General features: G+C 44.1%; 2 protein-coding genes across 2 annotated transcripts; one reads left to right on the forward strand and one right to left on the reverse strand.

The window, feature by feature from the left end:
* Positions 1–12,203: 12,203 nt before the first annotated feature.
* On the reverse strand, positions 12,204–14,653 carry cryba1l1 (crystallin, beta A1, like 1). Its single transcript, XM_069170641.1, has 6 exons — positions 14,526–14,653; positions 14,008–14,090; positions 13,781–13,899; positions 13,309–13,450; positions 13,073–13,215; positions 12,204–12,828 (listed from the first exon to the last, which is right to left on the reverse strand). Exons 2-6 carry the CDS (start codon positions 14,080–14,082, stop codon positions 12,681–12,683), a joined length of 627 nt encoding a protein of 208 aa, XP_069026742.1. The 5' UTR covers positions 14,083–14,090; positions 14,526–14,653; the 3' UTR covers positions 12,204–12,680.
* Positions 14,654–16,217: 1,564 nt separating this feature from the next.
* Positions 16,218–17,290, forward strand: crybb1l1 (crystallin, beta B1, like 1). The gene is made up of 5 exons (XM_069170642.1): positions 16,218–16,310; positions 16,436–16,554; positions 16,636–16,768; positions 16,871–17,013; positions 17,119–17,290. The coding sequence occupies exons 1-5, from the start codon at positions 16,218–16,220 to the stop codon at positions 17,288–17,290; spliced, it is 660 nt and encodes a 219-aa protein (XP_069026743.1).
* Positions 17,291–19,191: the final 1,901 nt, after the last annotated feature.

Consider the following 19,191-nt stretch of genomic DNA (forward strand, 5'->3'; position numbering starts at 1 on the left):
TCTGACCAAGCATTCAATAGTAACTTTCATTACCTAACCACTTTAAATGCTAAATACAATAGACACATTTGTGTTGGTGCTCGGGTGAATAACAAGGATAGTTAGCACCTTAGTAAAAGATTTAACATTTTCGTTTCGATGCTGAGGGAACCTAAAACAAAGAGGGAGTCGGCTATTACAAACGCCTGTTTGGGATTAGGCCATTTGATTTGTCCAACTCAGACAGCTGACATTTTAAAACTGTGTATTTTGTCTGTGATCACTTATCACATTAGCAAGCACTTTCTTCATGGCTAATAGAGAAAAAGACCAATTACAGTGCCATATAACTCCTGAATTGTACATGATAGACATCTGAGTGTTGTTTTAAGTCTTGGGAAAAAAAATGTGAATCTGTACTTTCAACAATCGACACTGTAAAGTTTCACTGCCATAATAATAATTCCTTTGTGCTGGGAAATGTAACTTAAAGAAACCATCATTGGAACAATTGGCTTAAAAAATAAAAACGTGAAACATGTAAGTATCTAAAACCTCACCACAGCTCTGATTAGATGTGAAGTGTGAAGTTTACGTAAACGTCCTGTAGCTGCACCTGCCACAGAACTTCTCGGTTAGAGTTGTAATATTAGAGCTCTGATATACTGCAAAGAAACATAACTACATAACACAAGCAGATATCTAATCACAGCTGTATATATGCTAATCAAATGGTGTGTAATGTTTATAACCTGTGGAGCTGGTACACACACACACACACACACACACACACTCACACTCATTAAACCCGAGACCACTAAATGCAGCAGATTCTCGACCCCTCCTTCCATTTGGTGTCATATCTATTTAAGTCTCCCCTGCCGTTCTTCATTTCCTCTCCATCTCTCCGTAAAGCTCAAACAGAAGCAGCGTCACTTAACTTCAACATTATGTGAGCGAAAAGGGCAGTAAGGATCAAGAGGAATACAGCACAGGAAAAGGAGGGGAGTGACTGTTGTGTGGAGTTCAGCACTGGGTTCATCACAGCGAGCCAGAGTCATTAGGGAAACCTCCGTACACGGTAAGGTAGGGGAACCACACCACTGGGAGATTATGTGTGGCTTTCTGCGTCCTTCCTTATGACCCCTCGAAGAAAACGAGTACAAACAGATCATTTTTGGAGCAAAGGAACGTCTTTGTCTTGACTTATAACTCATGGATTCACTCGGCGTGCCAAGTTTGTTCTCTTCGAACTCGGATGACGAGTCACCTAATCGCACCCCGGTGCCAGATTCCTCCCGAAACACCTCCCACACTGGCAAGCAAAATGGACTCAGCGGCCTGGGCTACGGGGTCGGGGTGGTCTGGCACCACCTGAGGCCCTTTATTCCATTCTTCCTCATCAGCTTCATGGTGGTGGTCCTCATCTACCTGATGCAGGCCATCATCTACGGGGGGCCCTTCAAAGACCCGCTCTTCTTTGTTAAGTTTAATGAGCGCTGGCCCCGTCCGACTCCACGCCAAGAGGACTCTCCGTCCCCTGCCAAGGTTTTCAGCCCGGTCCCCTCGTCGCCATTTGATCCAGTCCTTGCTTTCCTGGACAGAAACAATGAGACAATGTGAACCGGATAAAATGCTTCTTTTCTCTGTGAACATAAACAACAAGAGCGCCCCAAGGATTACACCTGGTCCATTAACAGAGGATATACTGACATTTGACCGGGGGACATTTATTCTTCCATATTTAAGTTGTAAAATAACATGCAAGGTTGGGTGAAAATTGATTTTCTTCCAGCATGTGCAGCAGGTGCTTCTCAAATCAGTGTGCTCCAGTGTTTTAATATCTCATAAAACACAAGATGGCTGATGGTGATAAAACATTTTCAGCAGCACTGCAATTTATAAATATAGTCTCTGTAGTAACTTGTGTGACTTTGTGCGATGTTGTCAGTCATCTACACTGAAGCTGCTTACACAGCAAAGTTGGTCAAAAATGTTTAAATCCGTATTAGTTTGATGAATGATTTTATAAATAGAAAATGTGGTTGGTTCATATTTACTGTCAATGTCGGGCCAACATGTTTGTCTGAGACAGCTGATGTTAACGCTGGAGCAAAAGCTCGAGGTAAATTCCTGCTTCGTGTGATACTATCCCACCTCCATCGTGGCTCAACAAGCAAACATTGACCATTGGAATTCTGTACTCTAAAGAATGTAACTTTGGAGGCTTGATTTGTCTAATTCAGACTGCTGAGGCCTCATTTTGTCCCCCCCATCACTTCAGCTGAAACATGTTTAGTCAGGGATCACTTTGCAGCTTCGATGGACTAAACAACCCTTTCATGTACATTAGGGACACGTGAGCGCTGTGTCACCCTGACCTTTAACCTTCCCTGCAGTCAACACTGAAAAGAACAGACAACAGTGGCAGACTCAGTTTTCTCCGACCTACTAAGTTACCATTAAGATGCAATAATGTACCATAACATATGCAGAAATCATTAATTATCGCTCACAATAAACAGGCACATGACACGTACTGAAACTGGATGATATGCTTAAGAGTACGGTTTGCTTTGTTCGCTTCACCTCTGTTTTTCGCCATCTTAACACTAACACAGCGACATCTGATATCCATACTGTGTTCATTATTATCACTCTAATCATAAATTTCTGGACAAATGCTCAAACAGGGAGGCTGGGATTGACAAGCAGACTGGAAGCTGCGTAAAAACAGGACAGCCTACAGGTGGGTAAAAATACTATCTCGTTTGTTTATTCGTATTACTCAATGACATAGTTTCCAATGTCACTCATTAAAAGTGTACAGCCCAAATTAGACTGTGACTGTGTTTGAGTGATAACTATTAACACAGGATTATCTTTTATTGTGTCCCTGCATCTCTGTCTCTGCAGACATGGTACTTGTGCTATTTATAGCACCAAAACATGCTTCACCATTATTTACGAATGAAATGAAAGGAGAGACTGAAATGTGATGAGCTGACAAAATATTACCAACTTAAGTCAGAGAACACTGCTGTTATGTGACAGCAGAGAACTAAATTAGACTGACATTTTGGGGGGGAAATACTGTATTTAATCCTCCTTTAAAGAAGGTTTGAATTGCTGGGAAGTGCTGAACCAAAATAATTGTGAATTTGTGGTCAGTTGTGCTGATTTTAACAGCTTGAGGACTTTTTAAAAAAAAATATTTTGTCTTCCTCATTTATATCAATGAAGGTGGATTACATATTCAACACTCTTAAGTGTATTGCAATACAATTCAGCAGTATCTCAAATATATATTGATGCATCAGTCACTTCATCAGACACTTTAACCCTGAGTTAGTAACCTGTCTCCATATGCCAGGTCCTGTTTCTAATATTATGTTTTATATTATAGCTCCGTATCTTTTATATTGGCTATTTACTGTTCTTATCTATGTACAACAACCAAATTTAGCCACTGGAAACCAATAAAGGTTTGGGTTTATCTTATCGTAGACTCCTGGATTACTTTAAACTAGGTGTGTCTAATTAACTGCCAACTAAATGAAATGTAGATTTTTGCAAATACGTTTTGGCCTCTTCACACGACTCTGAGGCCACCAGCCAGGTCGGTACATGTAAACACAGTCGCCCCCTAGTGGCGCAGCGACGGACAACACTACCGTCCCGGGGCTGCGGACCATGCTGACCTGTGGTTGACCTCACTGAACCGGACAGAAAAACGAAAAAAAAAAAAAAAAAGAGCAAAACAAAATACCGTCCGTTAAATTTACTTTGAAAATTAGACATGTCAGGACGAGCCATTGTATTTTTTTTGACGAAGGAGCGGATATAAAGAGTATTTTGGGAAACGCAGCAGGTGAGTGAAGCGACTGTCCTGTCACGTGTCCGCCTTTGACCGTAACGTTAATTAGCCAGACAGGAGAGTGTGGTTCAAAAACAGCCTCGGTACGCTGGAAAGTGCTGTTAAACTACATCATGTGTTGCTCGTGATATGTTAATCAATAGGTGGTCTGTCATGACTTGCTTACGTTTCTCTGGGCGGTCTGGGTGAAGCTAGTTGTTAGCAGAGATGCTAACCAACAGGTGGGCTTCAATTACTTTGAGATGAGCTGGGCATGCGCAGATTGGATCACCTGCGCTCGCAGCACAGTCATGCCTGTTTTTTGTTTTTTTTTAAAGTGTCGGTGCTGTTTATATGAACTGGATTCTCAGAAAAAAATTAATGAGTATAACCGACAAGTTTTATTCAGAATAATAATAATAATAATAATATTAACAATGCAAGCCTGTTTTGCACACATTACCATTATAAATGAATGCACGAGATGACCATGAGCCTGTAAAGCACTGAGCAAGCATGCATTATTCATGCGCATACTGTTAAACTTGTTTACATATGTAATGACTGCAAGTGCCGGCCTCTACCACAAAAATCTGTTTGATTGTGTGTGTGAAACGTGAAAGATTATCTCTTTATTTTAAGTGTAAAACCACCTGCAAAATGGTCCCAGAATGCTTTACAGTCACAAGATAACACATTAGTAAGGAAACAAATAATTAAAAACACATTAAAAGATTATTGGTAAAAAAAAGAGAAAAAAAAGCTGCTCAGACCTTAAGCATTATGATTATATAGGGATGGTAAGATTAATCAAATAAAAATGCCTGATTAGCCCAATGTTAAAAGTAGAGAAGGTTTTCCTTCCATTCTACTTTTAATAATCTTTGAAACCCCAAGTAAACCTGCAGTCTGATGTGCTCTTTCCAGATAGTAAGGTACTATGAGGCCCTTTAATATAAGATAGCGCCTAATCATTCAAGGCTTCACAACTCATCTCAGCCACATTAAAGTCCAACTTTTTTTTTTATGTCCCTCATATCCCTTACATTTCTGACCAGCCACACATCTCTTTCTCCCTTAGTTCACCCGCACTCTCCTCCTCTGTGCTCCTATTCTGAAGTGGATGGAGAAATGTGGCGCTATCAAAGACCAGGATTCGAAGCCCTCCTCCTCGCTGAGCTGCAGAAACAGCAGCAGTGCGGCCAGTTCTGTGACACGCTACTCAGGGCAGAGGGTATAACACACACACACACACACGCACACACACACACGCACGCACACACACACACACACACACACACACACACACACACACACACACACACACACACACACACAAAAGCAAAATTACACACATTAAATGCTATCCTTTAAAGTTTGTTATTTTGCCATGTGTGTTCTGTTAATTAGCGCTTATTGTGGGACGTATGCATATAGATAATATTCTAGCTTCATGTAGTTGTGGAAGCCTGTGTCATTATTGACATGTTCCCTGTCCTGCAGGTATATCAGTGCCAGCACACAGTTGTATTTTGTCAGCTATCAGCCCCCAGATCTCCTCCGCTCTGTCCTCTGCACCGGCGCCCCGAGCAGGGCACAGCCACGTCTTGGAGCTTCAGGCTCTGGGTCGCTGCAACCTTCTCCACATGGTCCGACTTCTGTACTCCGGAGAGATGTCAGGGGAGGGGGAGAGGGAGAAACAAGAGGCTATTTCTGCTGCGGCCAACATGGGCATCCACGGGCTGGTGGAGGTTACGGAAAGGGACCGTAAAAGCAGAAGCGGGGAAGGAGTCATCCAGTCCACAGAGGCAGGAGTGCAAACGGAGCCTCTGTGGACTGAGAAGAATGAGAGGACACAGCACAGGTGGAGGAGAGAGGTGAGGGATGGGTGCACTTTTCTGTGGAAAGAGACACTGTCAGATGGCGGAAAAGACATGTGGACTCAGACAGAAGAGCTGCAGATAAACACAGCTCCCTCTATTTACCCAGACTCCTCCTTTGAGACCATTGATATGAGTGCTCTCCAGGGTTTAGAACAGATTGATTCCCATCTTGTTCCCCCTCAAATAGTCCCCGTGTCCCTCGTCTACCCACCAAATGAAAACCAAACACTCCAACCTTTCTCTGCTCTTTCAGCCTCTGTGCAAGAATCCACAGCAGCCGGAAGCACATCTGTGACTGTTGTGGCACCGCCGTACACATCAGTCCCCCCATCCCTCGCTCATCTTTCCAGCCAACCAACCCCATGTGCCGTTGACCCTCAGAGCTGCTGGATTGGTCCTCAAAGAGACAATAAAGGCGTCGCAGCAGATGAAGAGTGCGAGCAGGAGCGGTTCGAGCAATTTAAAGACAACATCCCCGGATTCATCCTCCACTTTGTGAACCGAGACAAAGAAGAGGGCTCCCGCAGGGGGAGAGCAGGAGGGAGGCGAGGAGCAGGGGTGGGAGGTGCCAGGAGAGCCGGCACAGGTGAGATGAAAGCCAGGAAACCACGAGCAAGACCAGGAGGGAGAGGACAGGGGGTGGGGGTGGGCAGGCTGCAGAAGCTGTTCCTGCACAGGTGGGGCATGAGAGCACCCAGGACGGGTCAGGGTGGAGGAGCTGTCGGCAGGAAGCTGTGCCTGAAGACCAGAGAGCTTCTGAAACCAGCCAGCAGTGGTCCGAGAAGAGTGCGCAGCAAAGTGTGGGAGATCAGCCAAAGTGGAGCTGTGCTGCTGCGCAGTGGGGGAGGAAGACGTAGCACCCAGCGTGGACAGAAAAACACTCCGCAGCATGTGAACCAGGTGAGCGTGCTGCAGTGTGCCATTAGTTGCAGTAACAGTTCAAAAGAGCTCCAGCTCATCCAACTGCAGCAGTTAAATCCTGCTTTAAGTTTAATGCATTTTACTAATTTTCAAAAGGTAGAACTAGGCTCATGATTAAGCATTTGTTCCAAAAAATAACCTCCTGTTTTCATTCTTTTAGGAGTCATTGTAATGTATAATAAATATAATAATAATAATTGTGAAATACCCTATATTGGGATATTTTCTGAGATGTTTATCACACCGAGAAAACATCTTGGAATAATGGACGTTTTGCCAGTAACAGCCCTTCCAGTGCACGTAGCTATTGTTAATTTTGCTTGCCAAATGGGCCTTAGTGTCTGACAAATCATCAGATATGGCTCTTTTATATTATTTGTTACACAAAAAAAAATGCAGTATGATGTACATTATAATGCTATAGAGCTGCAAGTAACAATTATTTTCATAATCAATTTGTTATTTATAGAGGAACTTAATGATCGGGTTGTGTTAGACAAGATAAATGGGTATTTATGGCTTCACCTTGTAGTAAAATGACAGTGATTTATTAAATGGCTGCTTTGGCATGAAGTTGGTTCCTCTGCAACCGATCCATTATTTATAAAAGGTCGAGCTCTCTGATTGTTCAATTAAGTTGTACGAGCAAAGTTTGGACCAATCATTAAAGAGGATAATAACAGCTCTGTGATTTGTGAATTTACTCAGATTATTAACTCAGTGAAGAGTCATTGCTTTAAATACATGAAAAAACATTGATACACTTTTCTATTTCCTTGTACCTGCTGCACTCTGTGTTGTTTAGTATTTAATACACTTCTCTCCTTTGTTATAGGACAGTCTCCCTGTCACCTTGGGTCAAAGTTCGAGGGCCAAATCAACAACATCAGTTTCCTTTCCTTTCCCACCCATCCACTCCTGCAATACGTTATGTGCCTCCAGTCCCTCCCTGCAGCCTTCTCCTTCTCCCAGCCTGCCGTCACCTGCTGCCTCCTACGTGTCTCCAGCATCGTCCCTCCTCCACACCACCTCCCTCCCTCCTCCGGCCCCTCCACCTCACGAGGAACAGCCCGAGCACATCGACCGTCTTCTGGAGGAAGTCATGAAGGGGCTCGACATTTTACCAAAAGACGCCAGCGCTTCACATTCTCAGCATCCTCTTCCAACAAGTACCAGCAGCTGTACCTTGGCCTCCTCCGGCAACACTTCAGCCCAAAACAAACATCAGTGTCTCGCAACTGGCCTCCACAGGTCCACGGTGGCTGTCGCTGTCGTAAGAGGAGCGGATTGTAGTCGTTCCGCCAATGGTGAGGTGCCTCTTTTGCAGCAGCAGTGTGAGGGAGAGCTGAACGAGATGCTGGAGCAGTTCCTTCAGTCGTTTGAGCAGCATGTCGAAAGCTGTAGTGCCACGGAAGAGAACGACACGGGTGGCGAGAGCTCCACAGAGGCAAGTCAGCCTTACACTGTCCTGAGAAAACACAAAAAAAATAAGAATCAGACCGCAACCTCTGACGCCCCTCACCTACAAAATATACATGAGCGGCAGAGTGATGAAACGAAGCAGAGCCGCTCCCAAACAAGCAAGGCTTCTGCTCGCCGTCCCGTTTCCCCTGAACATACTGAGGGAACCCCGGGGGACGTCAGAGCAGCAGCCAGAACACAATACAGGAAGAGACCAAGACAATATCTGTTCTCATTAGAGAAAAAGAGGAGGAGAAAAGTAGTGTCATCAGCGAAGACCAAAATCATTCATGATCTTCAAGACAAGCAGCTACGGCAGGTGCCTGTGGTGAAACTGGAGAGAAGTCTGCTGCCAGCCATAGTGACACTGCAGGGACACCGCTTACAGAGTCTGCAAGACAAGGTGACGCCCTTTTCTAACTTCTCTCCACTTTTTGATGTTTGTCTGCTGTCACCAGTCCAGCAAAACACAAACAAGTTAGCATTTCCCAGCATGCCCTCTTCCTTTGTAACCGGTGGGGAAAAAAAGCAATCAAATTCAAGAAATATATTAGTTAGAAATACTATAAAGTTTTAATAGAACATTTCAATAAAGGCAGATAAAGCTAGCCCACTTGAAAAAAAAGCTATGGCTCAAAACTATAAGTGCATAAGGTAGGAAAGTGGCATATTTCCCTATCAGAATACATTGGGATTGAAGGCGAGAAGTCAAGTGGACATTTTGTGGATTTAAATGAGCAACAACCAAAAGACCTTACCCCGAAGTCATACATGGGCTCCTAACAGCTGACGGCTTGGCATCACTGTCAGTGGTGAAGCCACCACACGCATGTGGTTGAGGGAAACTTGATATTAGAAATAATGTTTAATTGGGTGGTCTTGTGCTCACGAGCAAATGTAATTCTGCCGGCGCCACTGACTAAACAAATATTAATATGATGGTGAAACTGGACAGTGACTGTCTCAGAATGTAAACAAAAAAATTAAATAATTTAATGGTTCTTATGCGTGTGTTTATTTTTCAGGGTGTTGCAAGAACAAACACAGATTCATCATCAGTAAAATACTGCTGCGACGGCCTGTCTGGAGAGAATAAGCCACTGTTGTGGAGCCTACCCAAGTCCTACCCAATTACAAGCAGACTCAGAGACACACATATGATGGTAAGCATTGACCTTTTTTAGGAGATCAGTGACCTTGTGTGTCTTCTGATTTAATGACAGAGGCACCAAACTAGCGGGGAGGCTCTATGAATGAGATGTCGACTGATTGATTGGTCCAATTGGTTTAGACTGATTGCCATGATGTTTTTTCCTAATAAACAAATGTTTTAAAGTGTACAATATCGATTGGCACGAAACTATGCAACGGTATTTATGGTTTCCAGACCATAAATACTAATTCTTTTTGAAATCTTTTACTTTTTCATGTAGCGTCATCATCTTGTCCCAACTTTGCTTTGTTCCATTCACTCAGTTGTATTTTGTGTTTGGTGCTAAATAGCATGCTAACTTAATGATATGAATGTGAGCAGCATTAGTCATTGTAAACACGTTAGCATACAGCTCGGGGCATCACTGATATAAGTTCAGCTTTGCAGAGTCACCTGCGTGGCTGTAGAGTCATCTTTTTTTGTATTTGTTTAATTTAATGAGGTTAAATTGTTTTAAAAAACAATATCACCTTTCTTTAGGAGCCCCGTCAACACAAGCAGTCACCCTCAGCAGACCAATCAGGCTGTGGGGGAGGCAGGCCCAGGAAAAATGAAGAACTTCTCAGTTTATCTAACAGCGAGAGTACAACGCCACCGAGTCAGCCGCAGCCTGTGGATCCCAGCGGCACGGATGAACAGCAAGAAAAGAATCGAGCCAGACACGAAGAAGCGACTGTCCAGCTGCAGGAAGAGGCAGAGGGACCTACAAGGACGAGAAAAAAGAGGAGCGCAAAATCAAACGACAACACAAGTGGCGATGCCACTGTGACCAAGAGGGTTTGCGTTGAACAAGTGACGCTGCCAACGTGTGCACCGTGCACACCAAGCGCTGAATCTGCAGATTTGGTCTCCAAACCAGCAACCAGAAAGCCAGAGGAGGTCATCGACGTAGAGACCGTTTCGCTGACCAGTTTACAAGAAGAAGAACGAAAAGAAACACCGGTGGGAAGTGAAATCAATCTCGGAGAAACTGAGGAGAGTTTGATGGACGAAGAGACGGAGAACAGCGCTGATGAGATAATTGATGTGGAAGGAGACGACGAAGACGCCGAGCCAGAAAAAGACGACTGCCAGAAGAGAACAGCACCGACTCCCATAAAGCCTTCTGCTTCACCTCCACATCCTGCTGAGAAGTCCAGCCTGGAGTCGGCAGGAAGCTGGGGAGTGGGCAGAGACGAGGATGTTGACGTGATCGGAGGCTCCAGTCCCGGCCTTGATCCGATGATCATCAGCTGGACAGAGTCTTCAGAGGGCGAGGAAGAGCAAGGAGACAAGGACGTTGATGTTGTGGGAGAACAGACAGACTACTCTTCATCAGCGATCGTCACTGCTGTGAGTAAAGGTGAGCTCGTTGGCAGAAATTGCCGGACTGAGGTGGTGTTACACTAGCGTCTGTGATGTTCCTTTTTTTTTATTTTTTACCCGTGTCCTTCTGTTTGTGTCGTTTCGTTCGTCTCCCAGAACACATTTCTGAGGTTGTTTTGTTTAGCTGTGAGATGCGGGGCAAACGCGGTTTCATCTTAAATGTTTACAAGTCATGTTTTAATTGTCTTGTGTTTTTATTGTGTTTGCTTTCATGTGCAAACACACTGACAATCGCGCAAAGGATTTTTGTTTTTCTATCCCAACGATGTTCAGGAAAAAACATGTCAGCTGTTTGTTTTCAATAGGAAAAAAAGACAATGCACATCATGGTGCATAAAGACACGAGAGTGAGTTTAATCAACAGAGACAAACCAACAGGAGGCTCTAGTTTGTGTGCAGATATTTAGTTTCAGTGTACAGATTATTGTCAAGCTGTCAAAGGCGGCTGGGATAGTTCTGAGATATTTAGCCAACGATTTTATGTACAAGGTTTCTCCTGCTAATTCCTTACGACTGTTAAGCAGATGCGTTCAGCAAAGTTTGTTTTAACTGTGAAGTGCTGAAATCAACACGAACCCGAACAGTTTACAGAGCGTTTTGCTGCAGAAAGAAATCAGGAGTGTTTTATTAGTTGTGCATACAACTATGACTTTGTTAGCTGTGAATATGATTCATAATGTCAGCCTCTGTTCTGCCAAAAATGTTCCAGGAAAATATTAGTCTTCCTTGTTTTAGTGTCGGGTTTTGTTTGGCAACGTTCCTCTTGGCACTTTTGGTTCTGATTTCTACAATAAAGATCTCTCAGTTTTCCGTGTGTTGCACAAGTTCTGCACAGTAGATGAGCTGCTCGATTGTTGTGGCTCCTCTTCACATCCACGTCACTGAAAGTGAGGCTCATCATCAGTGTGCATGTTGGTTTTAAACTTTTCTCCCTCAACATGTGTTTGGAATTGAAACCAAAGACCCAAATAAACAGTGCTTTGAAAAACGGACGTACAGCAGTCTGATTGACAGCATTGATCACTTATAACCTAATATTTTTCAAATATCAACACAGATCTTGTGTCTAAACATTTTTCTTAATTGTTCTTACAGTCAACTTTACGTGTACTTATAACCCACAGTTTGATTGCCTACATAGGTCTGCACTCTTTAAAATCCCCTTCCACTCAAATTGTGTCTGGTCATTGTTGCTCCTCTTCGATGTTTTAGCTTCACCGGGCAGATCGATGTCTTTTCAATCTTGTTGCCACCATGAATGGTAAAGTCTGCACTTATGTCGCCCTTTAAACCCTGCCCTCTCTACATTAGTTCTCACTTCCCTTTATGCTGTCTGCCTAATTCAGTCCCTTATGTTAGACTTCAAAATGCAGAACAGCATCAGATAATTCATAGAAACGTATCAAACCAGTACTGCAACAACTATAAGGAACACAAATAACCATTCATCCATCCTCAGGCTGTAATGAAATCTACACACGGACTTAAAAATGATAAAAGAAGACTACATGAAGTGAAAATGAGTTTATTAGTGAACAACCTGTGGATCAACCTCCTACACACAACAACAAAACCCATCTGAGCTGCACCACAACAAAGTCCGCCGCAACTGACGAGGAGGAGTGCCGCTGGGGAGGTTTTCCCAGACATGGCGCCATCGCCGAGCTCAGGTGAGAGTACAGCGCAGGTGTGTGTTTGTGTGTGAGCGGGTAGGGACCTCTAAACCAAATAAAAAGACACTGTGCGAGTGTCAGTTGTGTTATGTCAGTGTGTGCGTGCGTGCGTGAAGTGTGTGTTTCCCTGTGCTTTAACAGTGCGATATTGTCTCTTATCACACTCTGGCAGCGGCTGTGAATCAGTGGTGGTGTTGTCGGGGCGGCTTAAGTCAAGAGGAAGGAAAGGATCGAAGAGAGAAAGAAAGAGAGGAGAGGGTTATGGGTAAGGGGAGCGGTGGTCGAGGGGAGCTGCTGTCCGCGGGCCTCAGTCTCAGTCTGTCCTCCTCTCAGTGCTGGATGCGCCTGATGGACTGGATCTGGGGAGTCTGACAGTGGGAGCCCCAGTTCTTCCAGTGCTGGTAGTCTCCACTGTGTCTCTCACACTCCATGATGTACTGCTGGCCCCTGTAGCCAGGGAACTGGTAGCACACAAAGCTGTGGGACGGACAGAGAAGGCCGCAAGCGTTAGGAGGACTATTTTAGGAGGGTTGGGATTTAGGGCTTTCAGCTGGTTTGTCTATTACATTCAACAGATGTTGATGAGGGATTACAGGGATTCACAGTGTACAGTTTAGACAATTAGAACATTTAGACACAGTTGCCAGATTTGAAATGGATAATTAAGCCTCACATACATACGCCGTCATATTTACATAGAGAAATGGATAAAAAAACTTACGCGCCACACTGCACGTGCATGGAGCCAACCTCGGGCATCATCCAGCCCATGGCCTGCAGAGAGGGGTAGTCGTCGCAGATCTCCACGCTGCGGCCCATGAAGTTCTCCTTTTCGAAAATGATCATGCGACTGCTCTGGTGGGACTGAACGAGACAAAAGAGACGTTGGATTTCAGAGCTGGTTGTTGATTGTCAGCTGGACGGTGGAGATCATGCACACTGAGAGGTGTCACTCACGGCACAGTAGATGGGGCGCAGAGACATGAGGCGCTCCACGTGGTAGGAGAGGGAACCACTGTAAGCGTCCCAGTGGGGGTACTCTCCTCTCTCCAGGATGAACTGCTGGCCCTGGAAGTCATGGTGCTCGAAGCCCACCCAACTTCACAGAGAGACAGAGAGAGAGGCCTGGTGACATAATCGAACTTCCAATCTCAAGACCTTACTTTGCTTCTAAAATGGGATTCGTCGTAAACTAACACGTCTTTTTTTTTTTTCCATTGACCTACATAGAAATATAACACACATTTAAATTTGAATCTTTCTTATCTTCTGTTTCAGTGATGTATCATGCGTAAATCAAAAAGGTGATGATAATTTTACGCAGATTTACCTCATCAGTATGTTTAATTAATTGTAGGCTACATTGTGTCAGTATACTGGGTCTTATTTTTGTCTTCTTGTTACCAGAGACAAAGCTTGTGAGACTTACGCTCCGCTCTCCACCCTGATGGAGCGGATGTTGTCCAGACCGCACTCCTGGATGTTGCAGCACTCGGAGGTGAACTCCAGGCACTTGCCCTGGAAATGCTCCTGCTCGAACACGGTCACCTGCAGAGACCGGAGGAGTTAAGGTTGTATATCATTCACCATCCTTCACATCAAGCAGAGATGCACAGATCATATCAAACATCTCATATCCATGAGTGTGTGTTTTACCTTGAAGAAAGGAGCCATGCCCATTCCTGAGTTGACCAGCGGCTGCATCATTGGGGATCTTGTAGTTCTGTACATCTTTACTCCTGAGGTGGCAAAAAAAAAAAAAAAGCAAGAAGAGGGGACATGAAGGAAAGGGCGAGAAGGTGTGTAAGAAACAGTGTTGGAGAGACATATCCTTCAGAGATGAATTTAGAGAATCAGTGATTTAACAGTTCAAGAGTATTTGGCACATTGCCTCAGTGTAAAACATGATGTTCACTTTCTACAAGCAGGAACACCACTAATCCTTGTGAATCATTCAGGCTTCAATTATTCTCACAACAGTCTAAAACATCTGGAGGGGGTCCGGCCAAAAACAGTTAATTCACTTTTTAAAGTTTTAAAATTCTGTCTGATAGCGATACGAGTGTGGAACAGGTTTCAGAAAGTGCTTTTGGATTTCAGTTTCAGTGTGAAAGCACCTTGAGCAAACCTGTCTGTGACCCTGAGCTGAGTTGAAAGCAGAGATGCAGCCTTACCTAGATTGGCACTTTACTGGAAGAGCTCGGGAGTGGTACGCGCCTACCGCCTGCCTCGCGTAGAGCTTTGAGAGAACCTGGCGCTTCAGTTTTATACCGACTGTCGGGGAGCGCGCCTGCCACTGCGCGTCCGCGTCTCTGGCTCGGACCATGCTAACTGTCCATTTGGCGCGGTAGCAGCGGTATCCAGGCGCGCTCCCGGCGTCGCTGCGCGGCCGCTGGACGCTGTTGTCCTGCTCCGGCGGCTTGCTCAGCAGATCCCATAGTGGTGCTGAGGCTCGGAAACAATAGGCGCTCCGGTGTGTTCGGACCCCGGTCAGCAGTCCGGCGCGTGCCCCGGCACAAAGGGCCGGGATCCGGGTGGAGAATGTGGGGATTAACGGCGCAGTGGAGAGGAGAACACTGGGTGGCTCTGAACGAATGTATAGAAATATTAAAGGGACAGTAAAAGTTTCATTTTACTCGTTTCATACAGCGATATCTTATTTTCAGACGCTGTTGCGCGCGCACTTTTACCTGTACTGCTGTACACCAATGGTTTAGCAGATTGATGCGTTTCATAAGTCCTAAAGGCCCAAATTTCATTTATTTTTTAATCTTTACAAGGCAGTGCAGCATGATGCCACAACATTTAAAGCTTCACGTGCAGTCTTCATCCGTCCTCAAATGAACCTGTAATAAAGAACTCAATAACAAATACATAACACAAAATAACCCATAGATACATCTATTAAAAACACAAAACTCAGAACTTACTGATCAGGATCCGTTTGAAGACAAATAAAATACATTACATCTGTTTCCCTCCAGTTACAACCCCATTTGACAGTTAACCATTCATAATCTCACAGCTGGAATCAACCAAATATCACCTCAGACTGAGTTCTGATATAAACTTTTGAAACGGGGCCCTGTGGTCTGTGGCTCTACACCTTAAGGTCCTCAACATGAGAAAGTTTGTAAATCTTTGACACTTCACAATACACATTTGTATTTATGTATCAGGTGTGAATGAAAACTGGCTGATCAAGATCAGAGTGAAAACAAATCGTCAATTAAACATCTGACACTTCATCGCATTGTTGGAAATACTGCCAGATGTTTGATGCTAGTCAGTCACAGATTTATACATCATTACACAACATGCAATCATAAGTACTTGATTATATTTGGAACAAGTGAAAGAGAATTATAAATTACTGCAGTTTAAGTCACACCGACTATTTTGAATTGGTCAGTCTGTTACTGGCTTCTGTCAGTGCTCTTCTGCCTCCACCCATCCCCTCTGTCAGTCCCTCTCTGATGATGTGGGGTTTCTTTTGTCTCTCATCTCTGACCTCAGCGGGTTTGTTTCTCTCCCCATAATCCCTCTCCTGTGGGCGCCAGCGTATAAAAGGGAGGGGCGCACTCCGAGCCGCACACACTCTGAGTGAGTCTCGGCACAGGCATCGCACACACAGGCAGGTAAGGTACACACACATACTGTACACCTGCAGGTGCATGGGGATGCAACACCAGCGGAAGAAGCAAACATTAGACCAAAATATACAGATTATTCCGTTCACATTTTTGCATTTAATTCTATCTTTGCTTTGATTTTCTGAATTGCCTCACATTAGTAAACACAGGTTGAATTTGTCACATGAACAAACCCTGTCTCTGTTTTCTCCACTCTCTTTCCACCCAGTAATCATGTCCACTGGAGATAAGTCCAAGACTTCTTCCCAGACTGATGGGAAGGCTGCTCAGGGCAAGAAGTCTGAGATGGGAATGATGTCCTACAAGGTGGGTGACTTTCTCACAGGACTCCTGCTTCGGAGTCAGATAACAGTGGCCACAATGAGACATGTCATGTCACAGACTCCTACTGTTGTTGTACTGACTCATGTATGTCCCTTTGTTCCCTCCAGATGTACGTGTTTGACCAGGAGAACTTCCAGGGTCGCATGATCGAGATCAGCAACGAGTGCATGAATGTGTGTGAGATGGGCATGGACCGCGTGCGCTCCCTGCGTGTGGAGTGTGGACCGTAAGTCTCTCCCCTCAAAAAAAGATATTTTCACATGTAAAATGTTTGTGTGGATACTTCATAATGCCTTCTCATCTGCAGCTTCGTGGGCTTTGAGCAGATGAACTTCTGCGGTGAGATGTACATCCTGGAGAAGGGCGAGTATCCTCGCTGGGACTCCTGGAGCAACTGCCAGAAGAACGACTACCTGCTGTCCTTCAGGCCCGTCAAAATGGTAAAAACATCCGACGCCATCCGTTCACTCCTCCCTCACAGGTTCTCCTTTTCATCTTTCCTCTCTAAACAAGTGTTTCTCCGTGTTTTTCCTCCGCTCTAGGACCCTGAGAAGCACAAGATCTGCCTGTATGAGGTTGGAGAGTTCAAGGGCCGCAAGATGGAGATCATGGACGACGACGTTCCCAGTCTGTTCTCCTACGGCTTCACCGACAGAGTGGGCAGCATCATCGTCAGCTGTGGAACGTGAGTGTCAAACACCAGTGGAGCTCAAACATCAGCTGTAAAACGAAAAAAAAAAAATCCCTTCTATACTGACATGTTTCCCCCTTCTTTTTTTTTTTGTCCCAGCTGGGTGGGATACCAGTTCCCTGGATACCGTGGCAGCCAGTACCTGCTGGAGAAGGGTGACTTCAGGCACTTCAATGAGTTCGGCGCCCGCTGTCCTCAGTTCCAGTCTGTGAGGCGTATCCGTGACATGCAGTGGCACCAACAGGGCTGCTACACCATGGCCAGCAAGTGAGGCTCAGGGAAGGAGAGAAAGAGAAAGTGTGGAAGTGAGGGAGAGGGGCGGAGAAAGAGGGAAAGGGGGAGAGATGTCTGAGGCCTTTACCTCAGCACTTTAAAAAGGTCTATGATCTAACGAAGTGAGGGGAAGGGTGAGGATCTTTATCTGCCCCTAATCGGAGACAACACCTCAGTGGAAGGACCAGCTGGACCTCAACAAACCGCCAGACCACCCTCTGTTCCTCTCTGTCTCTATGGTTCTCTTTCTCCCCTATGGGCTGAGCTTTGCTTTCCCCCCTTTTCTCCCTTTTTTTAGTCCCTCACTTCATTCCCCTCTACAGTCCTCCGAGGCACCAAAGAGGGAACACAACTCCTCTCGCTGTTTTACACACACGATTCTTGGCTCAGGGTATGATGCACCATGGGAAACAGAGTCCCAAGAGCCCCCCGATACCCCCGTGCCCCTGACTTCTTGCCCCTGTGCATCGCACACCCTCTCTGCTGTACAGAATCCTGGCCAAGTTTTCAATAAAAAAGGAAAATCTTGATTTCAAAAGTGTTGTTGTTGTTGTTACTTATTACTGATAAATCACCCAAATGAACAAAACAGACAAATTGAATAATAATAAAAAGGATTAAAAACGTCAGACAGTAATCAATCACTGATTTCTGAAGATCAGCGTTTTGGACACCAAATATCATTACACGCTTGAAAATTTTAAATAATGTGAACCGCCAGTATGTTATTTGTTTGATACGTGTGTTCATAGTTTGCCTCGTATGCTCAGTAATAAGTAAAGCCAATAAACGCTCATATTTTGTGAGTGTTTTTTGGCAAAAGTTTGCAAAGACAGCCACAAAGGAAAAACTACCAGTCATATAATAGTTTCTATAAAATGAAGTTCAGTGTATAGCAAAAGCGAACAAGTTGCCCAACAGAGCAGCTTCTGACCTGCTGATCATGTGACCTGTTGGTGTGGAGCCGGCTGGATTTGCAGGACACAACAAAATTTCTGCTGATGTTCAGATTCAGTTCTGTTTTGAATTTAAAATGGAACATGAGCCAATAAACTCCATGAGGCAATCATATCACAATAATATGGAAGGGCCCCAAAAAAAAAAACTTTATGAAGATACAGTAATTGATTAAATGAAATAGAATGAGTAAAAAAAAAAAATTCATTCATAATGTAATTTTTTTTTTTATTGTATTTAGAAATGTAATTAATTGTATACTAAATAGTAGGCCTATAAAAATATGTAGAGTATAAAAATCAAATCAATAATATAGTATATCATCTAAATTTTATGGGAATTTTACAGAATACAAATAATCTGTTTTAATCGGAAAATAAGCATTCTTCTTAATCCACTTAATTCATTTCACTTTCCTCACAGATGGCTAAATTTGAGGTTTGTGTATTTTTGTTGAAGCTCCGAGCTGCTGAACTCTGGGGGTGAACTAGGTCTAATTAAGAGGTAAAATCAAATGGACTCATCTCTATTGTGGGCATTGTATTTGTGGAACAGAGATTAAATCCTTGTTGTTGATGCAGTATGGCAGATTTCAACATGTTGTGGAGCAGGAACACAGCGTGTCATAGTTCAGGACTATAAAATGGGTTAAAGGCAAACATTACCAATTTTAATGGTGAAAACTTTTGCTTTTATATTTAGGAAAATATGTTTATACATTAGGGTATATTACATATTTTCCACCACACATTGTTTTTCTTGTTGAATCCCTGTTTAGGCTGTGAAGCATCTCTTCTGTCTATAGATTACTCAACAAACCAGTTGACTGTCAAATGTTGTTTATGTTATGAACTCCATATTTGTTGTTAACATACTGGTTTGTTAATAATGTGACTGTAAACATGGTCAGAATAATTTCCCAATTCATCCCATTTTTTTGTA

The sequence above is a fragment of the Embiotoca jacksoni genome, unplaced genomic scaffold, assembly GCF_022577435.1.
Source record: "Embiotoca jacksoni isolate LCO1_2020_lvr unplaced genomic scaffold, fEmbJac1.0.p SCAF_5, whole genome shotgun sequence".
In the NCBI taxonomy this organism is placed as follows: domain Eukaryota; kingdom Metazoa; phylum Chordata; class Actinopteri; family Embiotocidae; genus Embiotoca; species Embiotoca jacksoni.